This window comes from Marmota monax, unplaced genomic scaffold, assembly GCF_021218885.2.
Source record: "Marmota monax isolate L192 unplaced genomic scaffold, Marmota_monax_Labrador192_F-V1.1 WCK01_AAM20220418_F8-fsc00118, whole genome shotgun sequence".
Lineage (NCBI taxonomy): Eukaryota > Metazoa > Chordata > Mammalia > Rodentia > Sciuridae > Marmota > Marmota monax.
This window is the reverse complement of record NW_026695231.1, coordinates 496,124-511,555: the sequence shown is the minus strand read 5'-3', so window position 1 is coordinate 511,555 and position 15,432 is coordinate 496,124. Positions and strand designations below refer to the sequence as shown.

Here is a 15,432-nt window from a genome sequence, read left to right as displayed (position 1 = left end):
ATTCACTAGATGACTAGGTAAAATAATCATCGAGGGTGTAAGAGAAAGCTGAGGTATACCCACCTGTGCAGCAGCATTGAGAAGACCAGACGAAGTGCCCTCAGATTCAGGGTAAGTAATTTCAACAGCAAATTCAAAACCCAAGGGAAGGTAACCAGTCATGAAAAACCTAGGAAAACAAAGCCACAATTATGGGGGAAAAAGTACCAGGACAATGTCACACACTGATGTAAGCATTCTATAAGTGAATATTTTGAGGTTGCTATGTGAAAGTAAGAAACTATTATTATTATTAATTAACCAGCCAATTCACAAGAATTGGGAAGCAAAGCAATTCCTGGTTTGTTTCTAAGAAAAAATTGCATCTAGTTTTCTAGGCCAATGATCTTTATACCTAAAGTTACTTGGACTAGGTAAGGATTATACATTTTTTACCAACAATATACAAAAACCAATTTTCAACTATTTTTTATAATTCACATTTATATACACAGTAAGCAGTGGATGGATCTTCCAGACTTTAAAATATTATAGAAGCTTGGGATGACCTTTAAAAAATTAAAAGCCAGAGTAATAAGACTTCAGAATTATAATAACATGGTATCATTTGTCTTATTATATTTGATACTTACCCAAGTATCCCTCCAGTAACAAACACGATGATAATGTAACCAAGGTCCAATGTGAAAGTAAATATAACCATTCCGATAAAAGACAAAATGTAAACTATCAAAGTTGTCTGTCTAAAACAAAACAACAAAACTGTTAGTATTTTTTTTCTGATTATCACAGGCACATAAAAATCATGTGGCTAGCCATTGCGCTATCTAAATAGTAATAAATCTTTGTTTTTCAAAATTTGTTCATTCTAGCTAGGTACACAGGTACATGCCTATAATCCCAGTGACTTGGGAGGCTGAGGCAGGAGGATTAAAAGTTCAAGGACAGCCTCAGCAATTTAGCAAGACCCTAAGCAACTTAGTAAAAAACTCTGTCACAAAATAAGAAATAAACAGGGCTGGGGATGTAGGTCAGTGGTAAAGCACCTCTAGGTTCAATCCCCAGTACCAAAGGGAAAAAAAAAAAAAAAAAAAAAAAAACTCACCCATTCTTCTTATTTGCAGAAAATGTTATCCACCAAATCATGGGCTTTCAAGATTAAATTTAAGATTTAACAACAGCAGGAAAAAACACTCACATCATAGCCAGTGCTTAGATAGGAAGGGATACTCACATAGACAAAATAACTTTTATGCCACCAAACAGGAGAGTTCCCCGCTCATATTTCACGATTCAGATCAAATCTCACCTCTTCCGAATGCCTTCCCTAACCACTGCAGCTCACAAAATTCCCTCCTCTAAATCCCCTTACCAATTATACCCACGCAACCGGCACTTATGACATCAATTTTAGTGTATTATATTATCATTTAATGTTTCATATGTGGATGCCTTATAGCTGCCATTTAGACGACGAGTGTCTCAGGGACAGGGATCACATGTCGCTTGCTGTAATTTCTAGCCAAAAGGGATACACACACCAGGAGTTGGGAGAAGGAACGGGAGTTACCCTGAGAAGAAAGTCAAGGTGACCAGAACACATTTCTATGCCTACCAAGTTTTCTAAACATTCTGTGGACTAACGACTATAAAGGAAAGAAGCCCTTTACACATGAGCTCTTCCTCTACAAAAATGAGTCTTACCCTAAGATATAATTTTACAGTAGTGAAACCATAATAAGTGCATTTTTAAATTGTGAGAGAATTATCTTGGAGAATGTCAAAGTCAAAGATACTTTTGGAAGGGTTTAGGATAATAGTATAAATATCTCGGGCCTTAAAGGCATATCTGACACAGTTCCAATTCACTCATTCAGTTTATTTCATTCTATTCATTTATTCACTCACAGGTCCATTCATTCATCCTCCCAAGCAAACAAGAGACAGTTTAGCCTATTAATTCTTTTAAGGCCTCCAGAAAAAGATGCTGCCTCTGAAACCCTTTCTTGGTTTCCCAATTAGTGTCTCTCACTTTTTCTTTTATGTTAGCATTTTGCTGTTCCATATAGATGCAAATGAACAGCATTTTTATATTACGCATTTTATAATAGTTAAGTGGTGCTATGGCTTGAAACATCTTAGCCAAAAATTTTTACCACAAAAAAAGACAAATGAGGCTGGGGCTGTAGCAGAGCACTTGCCTCTCCCATGTGAGGCACTGGGTTAGATACTCAGCACCACATAAAAATAAACAAATAAAATAATGCCGTCCACCTACAACTACAAAAAAAAATTTTTAAAAAAAGGCAAATGTTTTTGATGGAACAGCTTTTTGATTGTTTTCAAACCTGTAACATAAGAAAGAACAAGATAAAGTCTGTCAAAAGTCAAATGTTTCTAGAAAGAACCTATTTTATGGATAGACTGGAGACTATAATACTAAGTGAAGTAAACCAATCCCAAAAAACCAGAAGCCCAATGTTCTCTCTGATATGCGGATGCTAACACACAACAAGGAAGGGTGGGCAGGGGCAGAATAGAAGTCCATTGGATTAGACAACGGGAAACAAAGGGAGGGGTGGGGGAAGGAGAATAGGAAGGACAGTAGAATTCATCAAATGTAACTTTCCTAGTCTTGTATTAGAATACATGACCAGGGAAACGCCACATCATGTACAACCAGAAGAACAGGATCCTAATTAGGATAAGTTATACTCCATGCATGTATAATATGTCAAAATACACTCTACTGTCATGTAAAACTAAGAAGAACAAATAAAAGAAAGGACCTATTTTAGATAGAATCCTTCTAAAAAGAATATATACATATTGTTAAATTGAAAGAAGTTCATCAGGTATCCACGTTCTCAAAGATAAAATAAATGTGACCAATAAAATATAGAAATATATAGATTATTGAAACATTTGCTAAGTGACAAGAATCTACAAGTGTTTAGAATTCAGGTCTTTAAGTAACAGTAACACTTTAAATCCCTTAAGATAAAAAGTAAAATTTCTTTCAAAATCAAAATACCTTTGGGTCCCAGTGGTTTGGGAGGCTGAGGAAGGAGGATGGCGAGTTCAAAGTCAGCCTCAACAACCTAGCAAGGTCCTAAGCAACACAGTGAGACCCTGTCTCTAAATAAAATATTTAAGAAATGGGCTGGGCATGTGTCTCAGTGGTAAAGCACCAATGGGTTCAATCCCCGATAACCCACCCCCACCCCAGAAAAAAACAACACTTATACACATCTATTTTTCACTTACTTGTATGTTTTGGTATAATCCAGCCACAAGCCACAGAGAATGGAGCCCACCATTCCAGCTACTACCAGTGTTAGCCCAATCCTTCCAGCATTCACCTCTTCTCCCTGAAAACAATTTGCAGAAGAAACTAATCAAATATTTTTAATTCAGATATATCCTTCATATTCCATACCTTTATATAGACCATGGAAACAATCAGATAAAATTAAGCACACAGAAGGAAGATTCAATACCTGGGTTAGAGTTTGGGGGTGGGTTGTAAAAATATATAGAGGGCATCATATTTTAAAACCAGAAAAAATATCTAAAATAAGAGAGGGAATAAAAAAGAAAAAAATTTCCTTATCCCTCCATAGCTAGAAACACAATGATTTTTATTAGGATTCTTATGTAATTTCTACATATCTAAAAAGGAATAGCTTTTACAGACTACAACTGTGTTTTCCTTTGGAAAGCAGAGAGGTCAGTTAGAATTTAATATTTCCTTCTCCGTGTTTATGTTGATTTCTCTTTAAAATAGCTTGTCTTTTTCCATATACCCAATAACATTAGTAAAGTATGGTCACAGTGACAATAATTTCTGCTTCCAACATTGTATGCTTTATAAGTCAGATTAAATAGGTTTAATAAAAATTATGGGAGATCACTGGGCATGGTGGTGCACACCATGTACTAGTGACTTGGGAAGTTGAAGTAGGAGGACTGTGAGCTCAAAGCCAGCCTCAGCATCTTATTGAGGCCCTAAGCAACTTAGCGAGATGTTGTCTCAAAATAAAACATAAAAAGGGCTGGGGATGTGGTTCAGTGGTTAAGCGCCTCTGAGTTCAATACCTGGTACCTAAATAAATAAATAAAGAGATCACTGTTTTCAGATTGAACTCCTATTTTAGGCCAGACAGACCCGACCAGACTAAACTAAAATCAGAATGGAGTCATTCTTGCTAGCTGCCACATAATCAAACTTGACTTTAAAATGGGCTAGAGATGCACAGCAACCAATCAGGAGTTGCGTTCCCGCTGTTGTAACCCTGTAAAGTAACTATAGAGCTGGGTGCGGTGGCTCACACCTGTAATCCCAGCAGCTTAGGAGGCTGAGGCAGGAGGACAGCAAGTTTGAGGCTAGCCTCAGCAACTTAGCGAGACCCTGTCTCAAAAAATAAAAAGGGCTGGTGGTGTGACCTAGTGGTTAAGCATCCCTGGGTTTGATCCCAGGTACCCCCCAAATGACCAATCCTGTTTTGTCCCTTTTTTCTCCTTTCTTCAGTCCTTTCACCTCCTCCGCTCAGCTTGAGGGCCTTTCTAGATCTTCAGATAGGATGCTGCTTCATTCAACTAGACCCTTAAAATTTTCTTTTTCTTTTTTTTTTTAACAAATGTATTCTCAGTTAAAACAAATGTAAATCTTCTACAGTAACAAAGTGTTAATTCTTGAACTTATGATCAGACGGCTGAAGAAAAATTCTTGGCCAGACATGCAATAAGATGAAAGCAGAAGCTTACCTCGTAATGTGTCAATATCATTTGATTTAATAATGTTGAGACTGAATAAAATGCTCCAGTCATGATTCCTACATGAAAAAAAATTATAAATGTATCATTTTCCAGTTCATGAAGACGGAATACCAGGTAACAGCAGTGAAAATATAATGTATCTCCAAACTACTGCCATTCCCTTTCAGAATGTGGACTGATTAATTTAACACCTAAATTTACTAGAGAGAAGTGCTATGGTTTGGAAGTTTATCCCAAGTATGCTGGTATTGAGGTGATGAGATCTTTAAGAGGGAGGCCTAGAGCAAGGTGGTTAGGTTAATTAAACCCTTGAAAGGGATTAATAATGGTAGAGAATTAGCTCTCACAAGACAAGGTTGTTAAAAAGTGAGTTGATCCTATCTCTTGGCCCCTTTCACATGTGGCCATTTCCCATTCTCCTCTCTCCCACATTGTGATGCAGTCAGGGAGTCCTCAGAACAAAAGGAATAACCTGCTCTTGGACTTTCAGCCTTCAAAACTATGAGTTTAATAAATATTTTTTTCTTTACAAAGCACCCAACCTCAGGTATTTTGTTATAGCAACAGAAAATGGACTAATAGAATATGATAGCAAAATTCTGTCATAGCACTATTATTATTTAGATTCAGATATTCTGACCATAAATCATATCCCCACATACAACACTGTATATGGCAACCAAACAAGCAATGGATCATTTACTTAGCATCTACAATGCACTATAGCCAATAAATGTTAAAAGATCTTACTTCAAAGATCTTACTCCTGTATCAAAATATTTACAAGGCAATTCGCAAATCAATATTAATGAAAGAATACTTAAAAAGAGACATATAAAAAGAGCTGGTTATCAGGAATCATATGAGTAGGTATAAACCCTAATATATCTTAATGTATTATATGAATGTTGGTAAGCTGAGATTTTAATGTTACTGAGGTTTAAGTTTATTATTTCTCCATATATATTATTAAATATTTCAGGAATATAAAGAGTATAGAAAATTCTATAGCAAATATCCTTATTTAAGACCTAGTTTTGTTGAACATTAACATTTCATCATCTGTACTTCAGATTAATTTTTAGACTTTCCACAATCCTATCTCTCATCTTTCTCAAAAGATAAGAGAACAAAGGAGTAGTATCTGCTATAAAAATAACTCCTATGAACCAATCATAAAAAAACAATCCCTGGGCTGGGGATGTGGCTCAAGCGGTAGTGCGCTCGCCTGGCATGTTCGGGGCGCTGGGTTCGATCCTCAGCATCACATAAAAATTAAAAAAAATAAAATAAAGATGTTGTGTCCACCGAAAACTAAAAAATAAATATTAAAAAATTCTCTCTCTCTCTCTTTAAAAAAAAAAAGAAAAAAACAATTCCAAGAAAACCAGATGGCATTATGTATGTGTATGCTATTGTATGTGATGCTCAACCTTGATTGAGATAATCAATTATCTTAGGACAAATGATGAAATAATTTCTGTCAAACATCAAGTTTTTATATATGTATGATGTGCTAGTCATTAATTATTTGCAAATATTCTCGTTTTATTTATTCCAGGAGTGGCCACGTGACTTCAAATATGAGCAAAACTAACACTCTGTTTTCCACCCAACTAGCTGTGGAAGCAGGTAGGGAGATGTCAGACTGAATCCGAGTCACTTTCATGAGCAAAACCTTGCTGCTAATTCACATTGAACATGGAGCACGCCAAGGAATAAACTTTAATTTGACAGGCCACTAAATATTTTTTGCAAGGGTTTCATTGAGGTAATATAACTTAGCCTCCATCAAGATAGGAGTAGACCATGGGCCTCTCTGTTCTTCCAGTGATCTAACCATCTATCTGTTGCTATTCATGACATCTTAATTATCATAGCTTTATAAATCTTGGTAGCTAAGAATGAGTCCCTCATCTTGTTCTTTGCTAAAATTATCTTTAATAATTTTAAAATTATCTTTGTTGCTCTTGATCCTTACTTCTCTCATAGGAATTTTAGAATAAGTTTCGTTCTATTATAATCCCTATTTAAATAAGATTACAGGATAAAGCCTACAGCTGGTCTAAAAACCTGTTAGCAAAACTGAACACAAACACCTGGGTAACTGGTCTTTGTTACTCAGCTTCCCATTGAGTCCAAGGTTGCCCCTTGGCCAGACTGGATTTGCCTGGGAAAGCAGAGGATAAAATGAGGTCTATGCTCAGGGCTGAGTGTATTCTACTGCACTGCACCCAAGGGTGATCTTATCTATTCCAGATCTGAATAAGGACAGCAAGTGTTTAGACAAAGACTTCCGATTAGAACAAATAAATAAATTTACAAAGTAGGTATCTTATCTAAGGGATGCTTCTTACTGATTTTTAAATGGAATGGTACTAAGGTTCTGCCTTTAGTGTGATGTCTGCTGTTGGGGTTTGTGGATAAACCTGATATATCCGGTTCAGAAAGTTCATTTTTATTCACAGTTTGCTACAAGTCTTTGATCAATGGGTAATTAATTTTATCACATGCTTTCACTCAGCAATAGGATTAATTTTTACTGTGGTAAATTATATGAATATATTATAAGAATACTAATAGCAAGGGATGCTGTTATCTGAATCTAGAGTATGGTATATCTGTGTTTCATGTAACAGACGGCAATATTTGGGATAGTAATAAAGCATACCTCAAAAATGCTTTCCTAAGTTCATTTGGTTGCTGAGTCTTTGACACTATATATACAATTCTAAAAATTTCTCCTAGAAGTGCTATTCCTTATCCAGACTATTCCATGTGCAAGACTGCTCCAATCTTATGTGTAACACAAGGCGTGGAGGTGACAAGTATTCATCCAAAAGATGTGACCTGATCTTCACTCAACATTATGATCCTTAACTTGTGTCTGTTTAGTGGGCGAAGAAATTTCTCCAACTGTGATTGAGACGTTGCGCTCCTCACCATATTTCCTAACTCTTTGCTCCTTATATTTCTTCAATAGAGTAAACCCAAATTAGCTTCCCAAGCAGTCTCTGTGTCTGGCCCTTTCATCAATACTGTGATCCTGCATCATAAACTGGCGTCATTATCAATTTGAGTTCTCTCTGTACATAAAGGTATATTCCTTCATTTAGGTCTTCTTTTATGCCTTGCAATGTTTTATAATTTTCTTTATAAAGTTCTTTTGGTTATTTATTTCAAAATATATTTTTGTTGCTGATATAAAGAGAAATGCAATGAATGTTTTCGAATTATCTAGTTATCTGTCGATTACTAGTTATCTATCTAGTAATCTCAATGATTCATTAGCTTAATAGTTGTCTCTAGGTTCTTCTGCATTATTTTAATGGATGAGGGATCAGCAAATTTTCTGTAAAGGAATAGATTGTAAATATTTTTAATTTTGCAGGCCATGTTGTCTCTGACGCAACTACTCAACTAGCTCTTGGAACCCAGAAATAGCTAAAGACACTGTGCAATAACTGTTTTTATAAAAACAGGCAACAGATAGAATTGGCTCAGGGCCATTGTTTTCTGACTGCTGATATACATAATCATGTTACCTACAAACAATAACTTCTTTATTTCTGTTTCTTATATTGTTTCTTTCTTTTTCCTATGTTTCTGAGACAGCCAGAACTCCCAGTTGGATGCTGAATAGAAAGTGACAGTAGGTATTTTATCTAAGGGATGCTTCTTATTGATTCTTTTTTTTTTTTAATTTTTATTGTTGGTTGTTCAAAACATTACATAGTTCTTGATATTCTTATTGATTCTTAAATAGAATGGTTCTAAGGTTTTGCCTTTAATATGATGTGTGCTGTTGGGGTTTTGTAGATAAACCTGATATATCTGGTTCAGAAAGTTCATTTGTATTCAGTTTGCTACAAGTCTTTGATCAATGGGTAATTAATTTTATCACATGCTTTCACTCAGCAATCGGGTTAATTTTTCTCTTTGATCCATTACTGTAGTAAATTATATGAATATATTATAAGACTACTAAAACATTTCTCATTCCTGAGATAAGCCAAATGTGGTCGGGATGTATTATTATTTTTATAAATTAGTTTCCTAGTATTTTAGTTGGTTTTTTCACTATCTACATTCATAAGTGAAATTAACTAATAATTTCCCCCTTATACAATCCTTATCTGATTTTGATTATAAAGGTTACAATAGCCTTACAAGTTGAAGATGATAACAGTAATTGCCTTTGGGAGGGAAAGTGGGTGACCCAGGAAAAGAGATGGGGGACACTAACTTTCCATTGTGCACCATAGTACCTTATGAATTTGATACTATATGCATGTATTATCTGTTTGTATAAATAAATAAAACTTAAAATTAAGAAAAAAGAAATCAAGTCTTCTTGATTTTTGATTTCTCAAAAATAGTTACTTGAAGAATTAAATACATATGAAAGCCCTTTATACGTTTTTTTAAAAGATTTTTTTTAGTTGTCGATAGACCTTTATTTTATTTATTTATATGCAGTGCTGAGAATGGAACCCAGTGCCTCACACATGCCAGGCAAGTGCACTGCCACTAAGACAAAACCCCAGCCCCACACCTTAACAGATTTTAAACATAATTTTTTAAAAATATTTTTTTTAGTTGCCAATGGATCTTTTATTTTATTTATTTATTTATTTATTTTTGTTTATTTGTATGCAGTACCGAGGACGGAGCCCAGGACCTCACACATGTCAGGCAAGAGCTTTACCACTGAGCCACAACTCCAGCTCCCTTAAACATAATTTTAATAACCACTTGTGTACAATCATGTTAGGTACCAAGTGATATGATCCTAAAGAGATCAATACTCCACAGAAGTCAGATGGTACTCAGAGACGGTACCATCTCAGGCCCTGGCTCACACCATTTCCTTTTCCCCTTTGTCTGCGCAATGTACTCTATCCCCATGTTCTTCACATGGCCCTCCCGGCCACCCACAGCCCTTCCTTCATTCACCCTTTCCTAACCAGGAAGGCCTGTAGCATGCACTCACCAGGCAACCTCTCATATTACTATTATTTTTTTATAAATCCCTCCTACATTGTTATTTACTTTTCAGGTGTTTAAAATATCTTCCCCACTTGGGAGATAACAATAAATGGTCATGACAACTAATGATAAATTACTTATGGGCAGAAATTATACCATGCTTCATTCTAGCCCACAAAGCATTTAGAGCACTGTTATACATTTAGTTGGTATTTATAGCTTTTGATGAAATAAATTACAAATGAATAACAACATGAACAATAAGTGAAGTACACATTAAGGTAGGTGTTGTAGGAGCACATTTCAGGTAAAGGAAATAATGGCACAAAATGAAGAGATTGGAATGAAGAGTGTACATACATGTGGAGAAATTCTGTGTTTATGTCTGTATTAGAGTTGGTCTTAAGTTTGTCTGAAAAACAAATTTTGTATTGGAAAACAATATAAATTTGTATTAAAAAAGTTCTCTTAAATGACAGCCTTAAGAAATAAATTTGCTCTAATAGTATTGAGCCACTGTATTTCTCTACCTCCTTCTTTAAAATTTTAGGTTTAACTACAAAGGGAGATTTCCTGTAAAATTAAGGAAAGGAATTATGACATGCTAAAGTATTTAAAGATGAGATGATATGACAGTTCTGAAATTCCCTTTTAACATATTCTAGGAAGCCAGATGTGGTGCACACACCTGTAATCCCAGCAGGAGGCTGAGGCAGGAAGATCACAAGTTCACAGTGAACCTCAGCAACTTAACAAATTTCTAAGCAACTCAGTGAGACACCATCTCAAAAAATAAAAAGGGCTGGGGATGTGGCTGAGTGCTAAAAAAAAACAAATATATATATATATATATATATATATATATATATATATATATATATATATATATATATGAGATAATTCTAGGAAAAAATAGAGGAAGTATATAAATTAAGAATGACAAGATGTTGGTAACTGTTGAAGCTGGGTGACAGCCTACATAGTGATGGGTACATGGAGTTCTTTAGATTAAATATCTCATTCTTTCATGATTAGCAATTTCCACTAAAAACTGAGGAACTAATCCTGTTGAAAGGGTGAGAGTTCAAATCAGGCCACAAAAAAAGAGAAGTAGCAAGTAACTTCCAAAGGCAAGAAAAACACAAATCAGGGAGTGTTAGTATACAATGTGGATAGTGTTTATGTAAGAAACAAACAAAAAACCAAACTGTCTGAAAACAACCAGTGTTGGTATCTGCAGTCAAAGCTACAGTGTAGGATAAGTAACTGTCAGCTAACTTGAAAATTTTAGAAGAACCAGAATTTTAATTGAACCCCAGGTGCTTAACCACTGAGCCCCAGCTCTTTTTTATATTTTATTTAGAGACAGGGTCTCACTGAGTTGCTAAGTGCCTTGCTAATCTGCTAAGACTGGCTTTGAACTCACGATCCTCCTGCCTCAGCCTCCCAAGTTGCCACTGCGCCCAGCCAGAATTGTTTTTCAGTTAGAACTGTAATATGATTTTCTTAATGTCTAGTTTTGACAGAACAGTTAAAAAATAAGTGCCAGTTTGCACAGGGTGTAAGAAAGGAGCCATTGACAGCACTTCCCACATGCTTATTGCATGTGGTCATAACTACAGTTCATCAATGACCTGCACTCTAGGAGAACTCACAAGAAAACAACACTTCTCTCTTTGAGATCTATTTATTTTGAAATCATGTAAAATGATCCACCGTGGATTCTTTTGCTTTCAGTTTATCATTTAAGTCCGTGATTATGCTATGGAGTTCACTAACCAATTTCATTAAGGTTAAACCACCAGGTTAAATAAAAAGAATTCACAGTGCTCAAAGGTTTACACAGACATCATAGAAAATATAAGAAAGCCACTTACCATAACTGATCAACAGAAGGACAAAAGGAATATTTTTAAACAGGTTTCTTATTGATTTCTTGTAAGAGTACTCTTCAGGGAGACTGTCTTGAAGAGCTGCCTGAGCCTGACTTGGTGGGTATGGAGGTTTTTCTTTGAATGCTGGGAATGAACATGAGAAGGATTATATGTAATTAACATACGTGTAATAAATTGCCCGGGTAAAAATACATAATTATTTATATCTCTCTTAGTGAGCAGACAGAATCAGTTTAAGTAAGTAGTGAATGTCTTTTATGGTGAGGTTTTTCATTTTCAGTGACTTCTAAGTGCAAATCAGTTTGGTATTATTGTCTCAGCCCTCTGAAACTGACCAAAACTCAAGAGATTTGGCCAGTTCACTTATCTGAGCTACAAAACCATCATTAATATGTCACCGTCTTGCCCACTGATTATTTCGTTTTAGTTGATCAAAATTAATTTTTACTATATCAAGGACTCTATTTTTAAATTTAGTTCAATTTGTAATTAGAGGTAAGTCTCGGGTATGAACAAGTCGTACATTGAGAGGACTGTCTTGAGTTTGATGCAAAGTTTATCATCTGATTCAAGGACACATCTGGAACTGAGGAAGTCCAGGTGATTTCATGGGAGCAGGCTGTATTTCTTGCTCACTTACTTGAGTGGCACATGGAAAATCTAGGGGTAGAAATAACAGACAGGAAAGTGTGGCATATGGTGTCTGATGCTCTACAGTTTTAGTAGTGTTTCTAGTTAGAGACCTCACAGCATTCTTAGCCAGAAATCTAAAGACCTCCTTTGGCTAGGCAGGGAAGGATCTACCAATTTCCCACAATAGATGGCTAGGGAGAGATTTCTGTAGGGTTAGTGGTATGGTGTGGATAAGTGTCCTTTAAAGGTTCACGTGTTAAAGGCTTGGTCCCTGGGGAAGCTAAAGATTCTCCAGGTGGAACCTTTCAGAAATGGGGCCTGGTGGGGGGCCTTTAGGTTACCAGGGGCATGCCCTGGAAGGGGATGGTGGGACCCCAACCCTTTTCTCTCTCTTTCGTTTCTTGACTCATGTGAGCCATCTGCTCCATCACGCTCTCTGTGCCATGGCCACCCAGCAAGCCCATCAAAGACCTAAAGCAATGGGTCTGCCCAATCATGGACTAGAACCTCCAAAACTATGAGTCAAAATAATCTTTTTCTTTTTATAAGTTAATTACCTAAAGTATTTTGTTATAGCAATAGAAAACTAACAGGCTAACCAGAAGTCATGACTAAGTGACAAAAGAGTTGATCTGCATTTTAAAATTTGGTATGTCAGAAATTAAAATCTACTCTTTTTAGTCCCTCAAAATTTTAAGCTATTCACTAAAAAAATTTAACTACAACAGAAGGAAAAGTCTGTATCATTAAATCTAAGATGCTTGCACTCAGTGACCTTGCCAGGTTATCACAAGGTTTTCACACAACCTTGTCTCCATTACCACAAATGTTAGACATCATTGATCAGTAAAGGCACCTCGACTTCAGAGATTTCATGAAAACATACACCTTAGCATTTAATCAAATAAAGTGAATTCAAAGAGAAAAAAGAAGGTAAGTTGATTCAGAAAAAAAGTAACATTTCTGGAAGATTACAATTTCTGCTTTTCTTTTTTCTCCCTCTTTTCCTCTAGTGAAAATTTCTAATTTCTGCTTTTCTTTCTCTTTCTCCCTCCCTCCTGTTCTTTTGTGACAATTTCTTTCTTCCAACAAGGAAGACCTATTCTAAGTGGGGCAGAACTGATGAACCTGTCAACTGGAACCATTTTAAAACAATATATATTTTGAGATTCTATCCAAGTTCAATAATGAGAACCTCCATGATAAAATCTATAGTAAACAAAAAAACTCCCCAAATGCTATCAGTATAGCCATCTGGGTTTGAGAATCACTAAGAAAGGAAAAAATATCCCTTATAACTTCTGCAAAATACTGCAATTCTCCAATTCTCCTTTTTGCTGCTAAAAAACAAAAAATTAAGTTTTTTTGCTGGTCAAAACATTAATTATGATATAATCAAAATGTATCAAACTGAAATATCTATTTTTTACAGATATCACAACTAATTCAAGAAGAGATATAGCTCATAAATATTTACTACTTAACATCCTTACTTGGAAAGACTAGGAGATTAAAATGTTTAAGTTGTTGCAATTCTTCTTCCTCCTTTTACCCTATCCAATCCTTGATCTGTTAGGATGTTTGGCATCTTTTCCCGAAAGTCTTTTTGTGTCTTAGTTAGATAGGAGATATCTGTTTATTAACAATGTTAGTACAGAATATTCACAGTTGTAAAAATTTCAGACTGTAAAACTTTGCTTACAAGGTAGCAGGTTATTTAATGTGTTTTAAGTCTATTACTTAGGTTTTTACTCACTATGATAAAAAGAAGTCTAAATGTTCCAAATCTGAAGTCAAATTTCGCGCAGAGGTGAATACAATTTTTCACCAGTCTTTAACTCCACTAGATTTATTTCCTGAATATAAGTGTTATCATTTAGTTCAGATAAACTCTCTTAGCAAAATCTAGTCTGTATTTAAAAACTACACCCTATAGTAAAGTCAGACTTAAGTTTACATGAAAAAAAGGTGAACAAAAAGCCAATGGTGTATGACCTTGTTTATACTGAACTGCTATTTTCTTTCTTTCTTTTCTTTTTTCTCCAATGCTGGGGATTGAACATAGGACCTAATGCATGCTAAGAAAGCTCTGTGTCACTAAGCTACATCCCCAGCCCTCAGTTACTGCTTTCTCCTTCATAAAACAGAATTAACAATAATAAGCTCTAAAGGATCACATGATATGACATATCTAAAAGAATTTTGCAATTATTAAAATATAAAATATATTGTCCTTTTAGAAACATTATTTTACAAAATCAGAGCCTTTGCCTTAGTGGCTTGAAATTCTTATAGACTAAATAAAATGTATTTGTTAAAAGTTTATAGCTTACATATGGGTATCTTTTTAAAAATTATTATAATTACAATCATTGTAATAATTATTATTATTTTAGTTGTAGATGGATAGGATACCTTTATTTATTTATTTACTTACTTATTTACTTATTTATTTATGTGGTACTGAGGATTGAACCCAGTGCCTTACACATGACGGGCAAGCACTCTACCACTGAGCTACAACCCTAGTCCAAGCATATCTTTAATGGAAAAATCAAAAGTAAGAGCTGGGGATATAGCTCAGTTGGTAGAGTGCTTGTCTACATGCAGAAGGCCCTGGGTTCAATCCCCACTACCACACACACACACACACACAAATCACAAGTAAAATGCCTACATGCTATATACACTTGTGTTTAAATACATTAGTATTAAATGTTTTTATTAGCATTACTTTTGGTTTCTGTCATCCACTTACAGTAGTGAATCAGGAAAATATTTTAATTGACACATTTGGGCTAAATGGTAAATTTATTGCTCTACAGACTTTAAATACAACAACATTACCACTTATACAAGAGGAATTTAAATTAGAAATAAAATGAGGCAAAGTAAAATTAAAATGATCTATTTTGTATATAACATTTTATATATGGAGTTAGACTATCTAGGCTTAAACCTGACTTTATTAATTGTGAACTTGGGCAACTTAAAGTTATATCAAGTTACATGACCCAGTTTCCTCATCTATATGTAAAATGGGAGTGATGGTAACAGGACCTTCCTCAAAGGGATGATTAGCACACATCAGCAACCAAATGTGAGAGGCTACAGTGGGGTTCTTCCAGCATGAAAT

At 35.1% G+C, this 15,432-nt stretch overlaps 1 protein-coding gene across 1 annotated transcript in view; it reads right to left on the bottom strand.

Annotated features, from left to right (window-relative positions):
- Positions 1-15,432, bottom strand: part of Flvcr1 (FLVCR choline and heme transporter 1) — a 34,617-nt gene that overhangs the window by 12,230 nt on the left and 6,955 nt on the right. The window contains exons 3-7 of the mRNA XM_046438453.2: positions 11,646-11,786; positions 4,768-4,835; positions 3,268-3,371; positions 633-743; positions 64-169 (exon numbers count right to left, since the gene is read on the bottom strand). Coding sequence (XP_046294409.1) covers positions 64-169; positions 633-743; positions 3,268-3,371; positions 4,768-4,835; positions 11,646-11,786 — 530 coding nt within the window. The remainder of the gene's footprint in view (positions 1-63; positions 170-632; positions 744-3,267; positions 3,372-4,767; positions 4,836-11,645; positions 11,787-15,432) is intronic.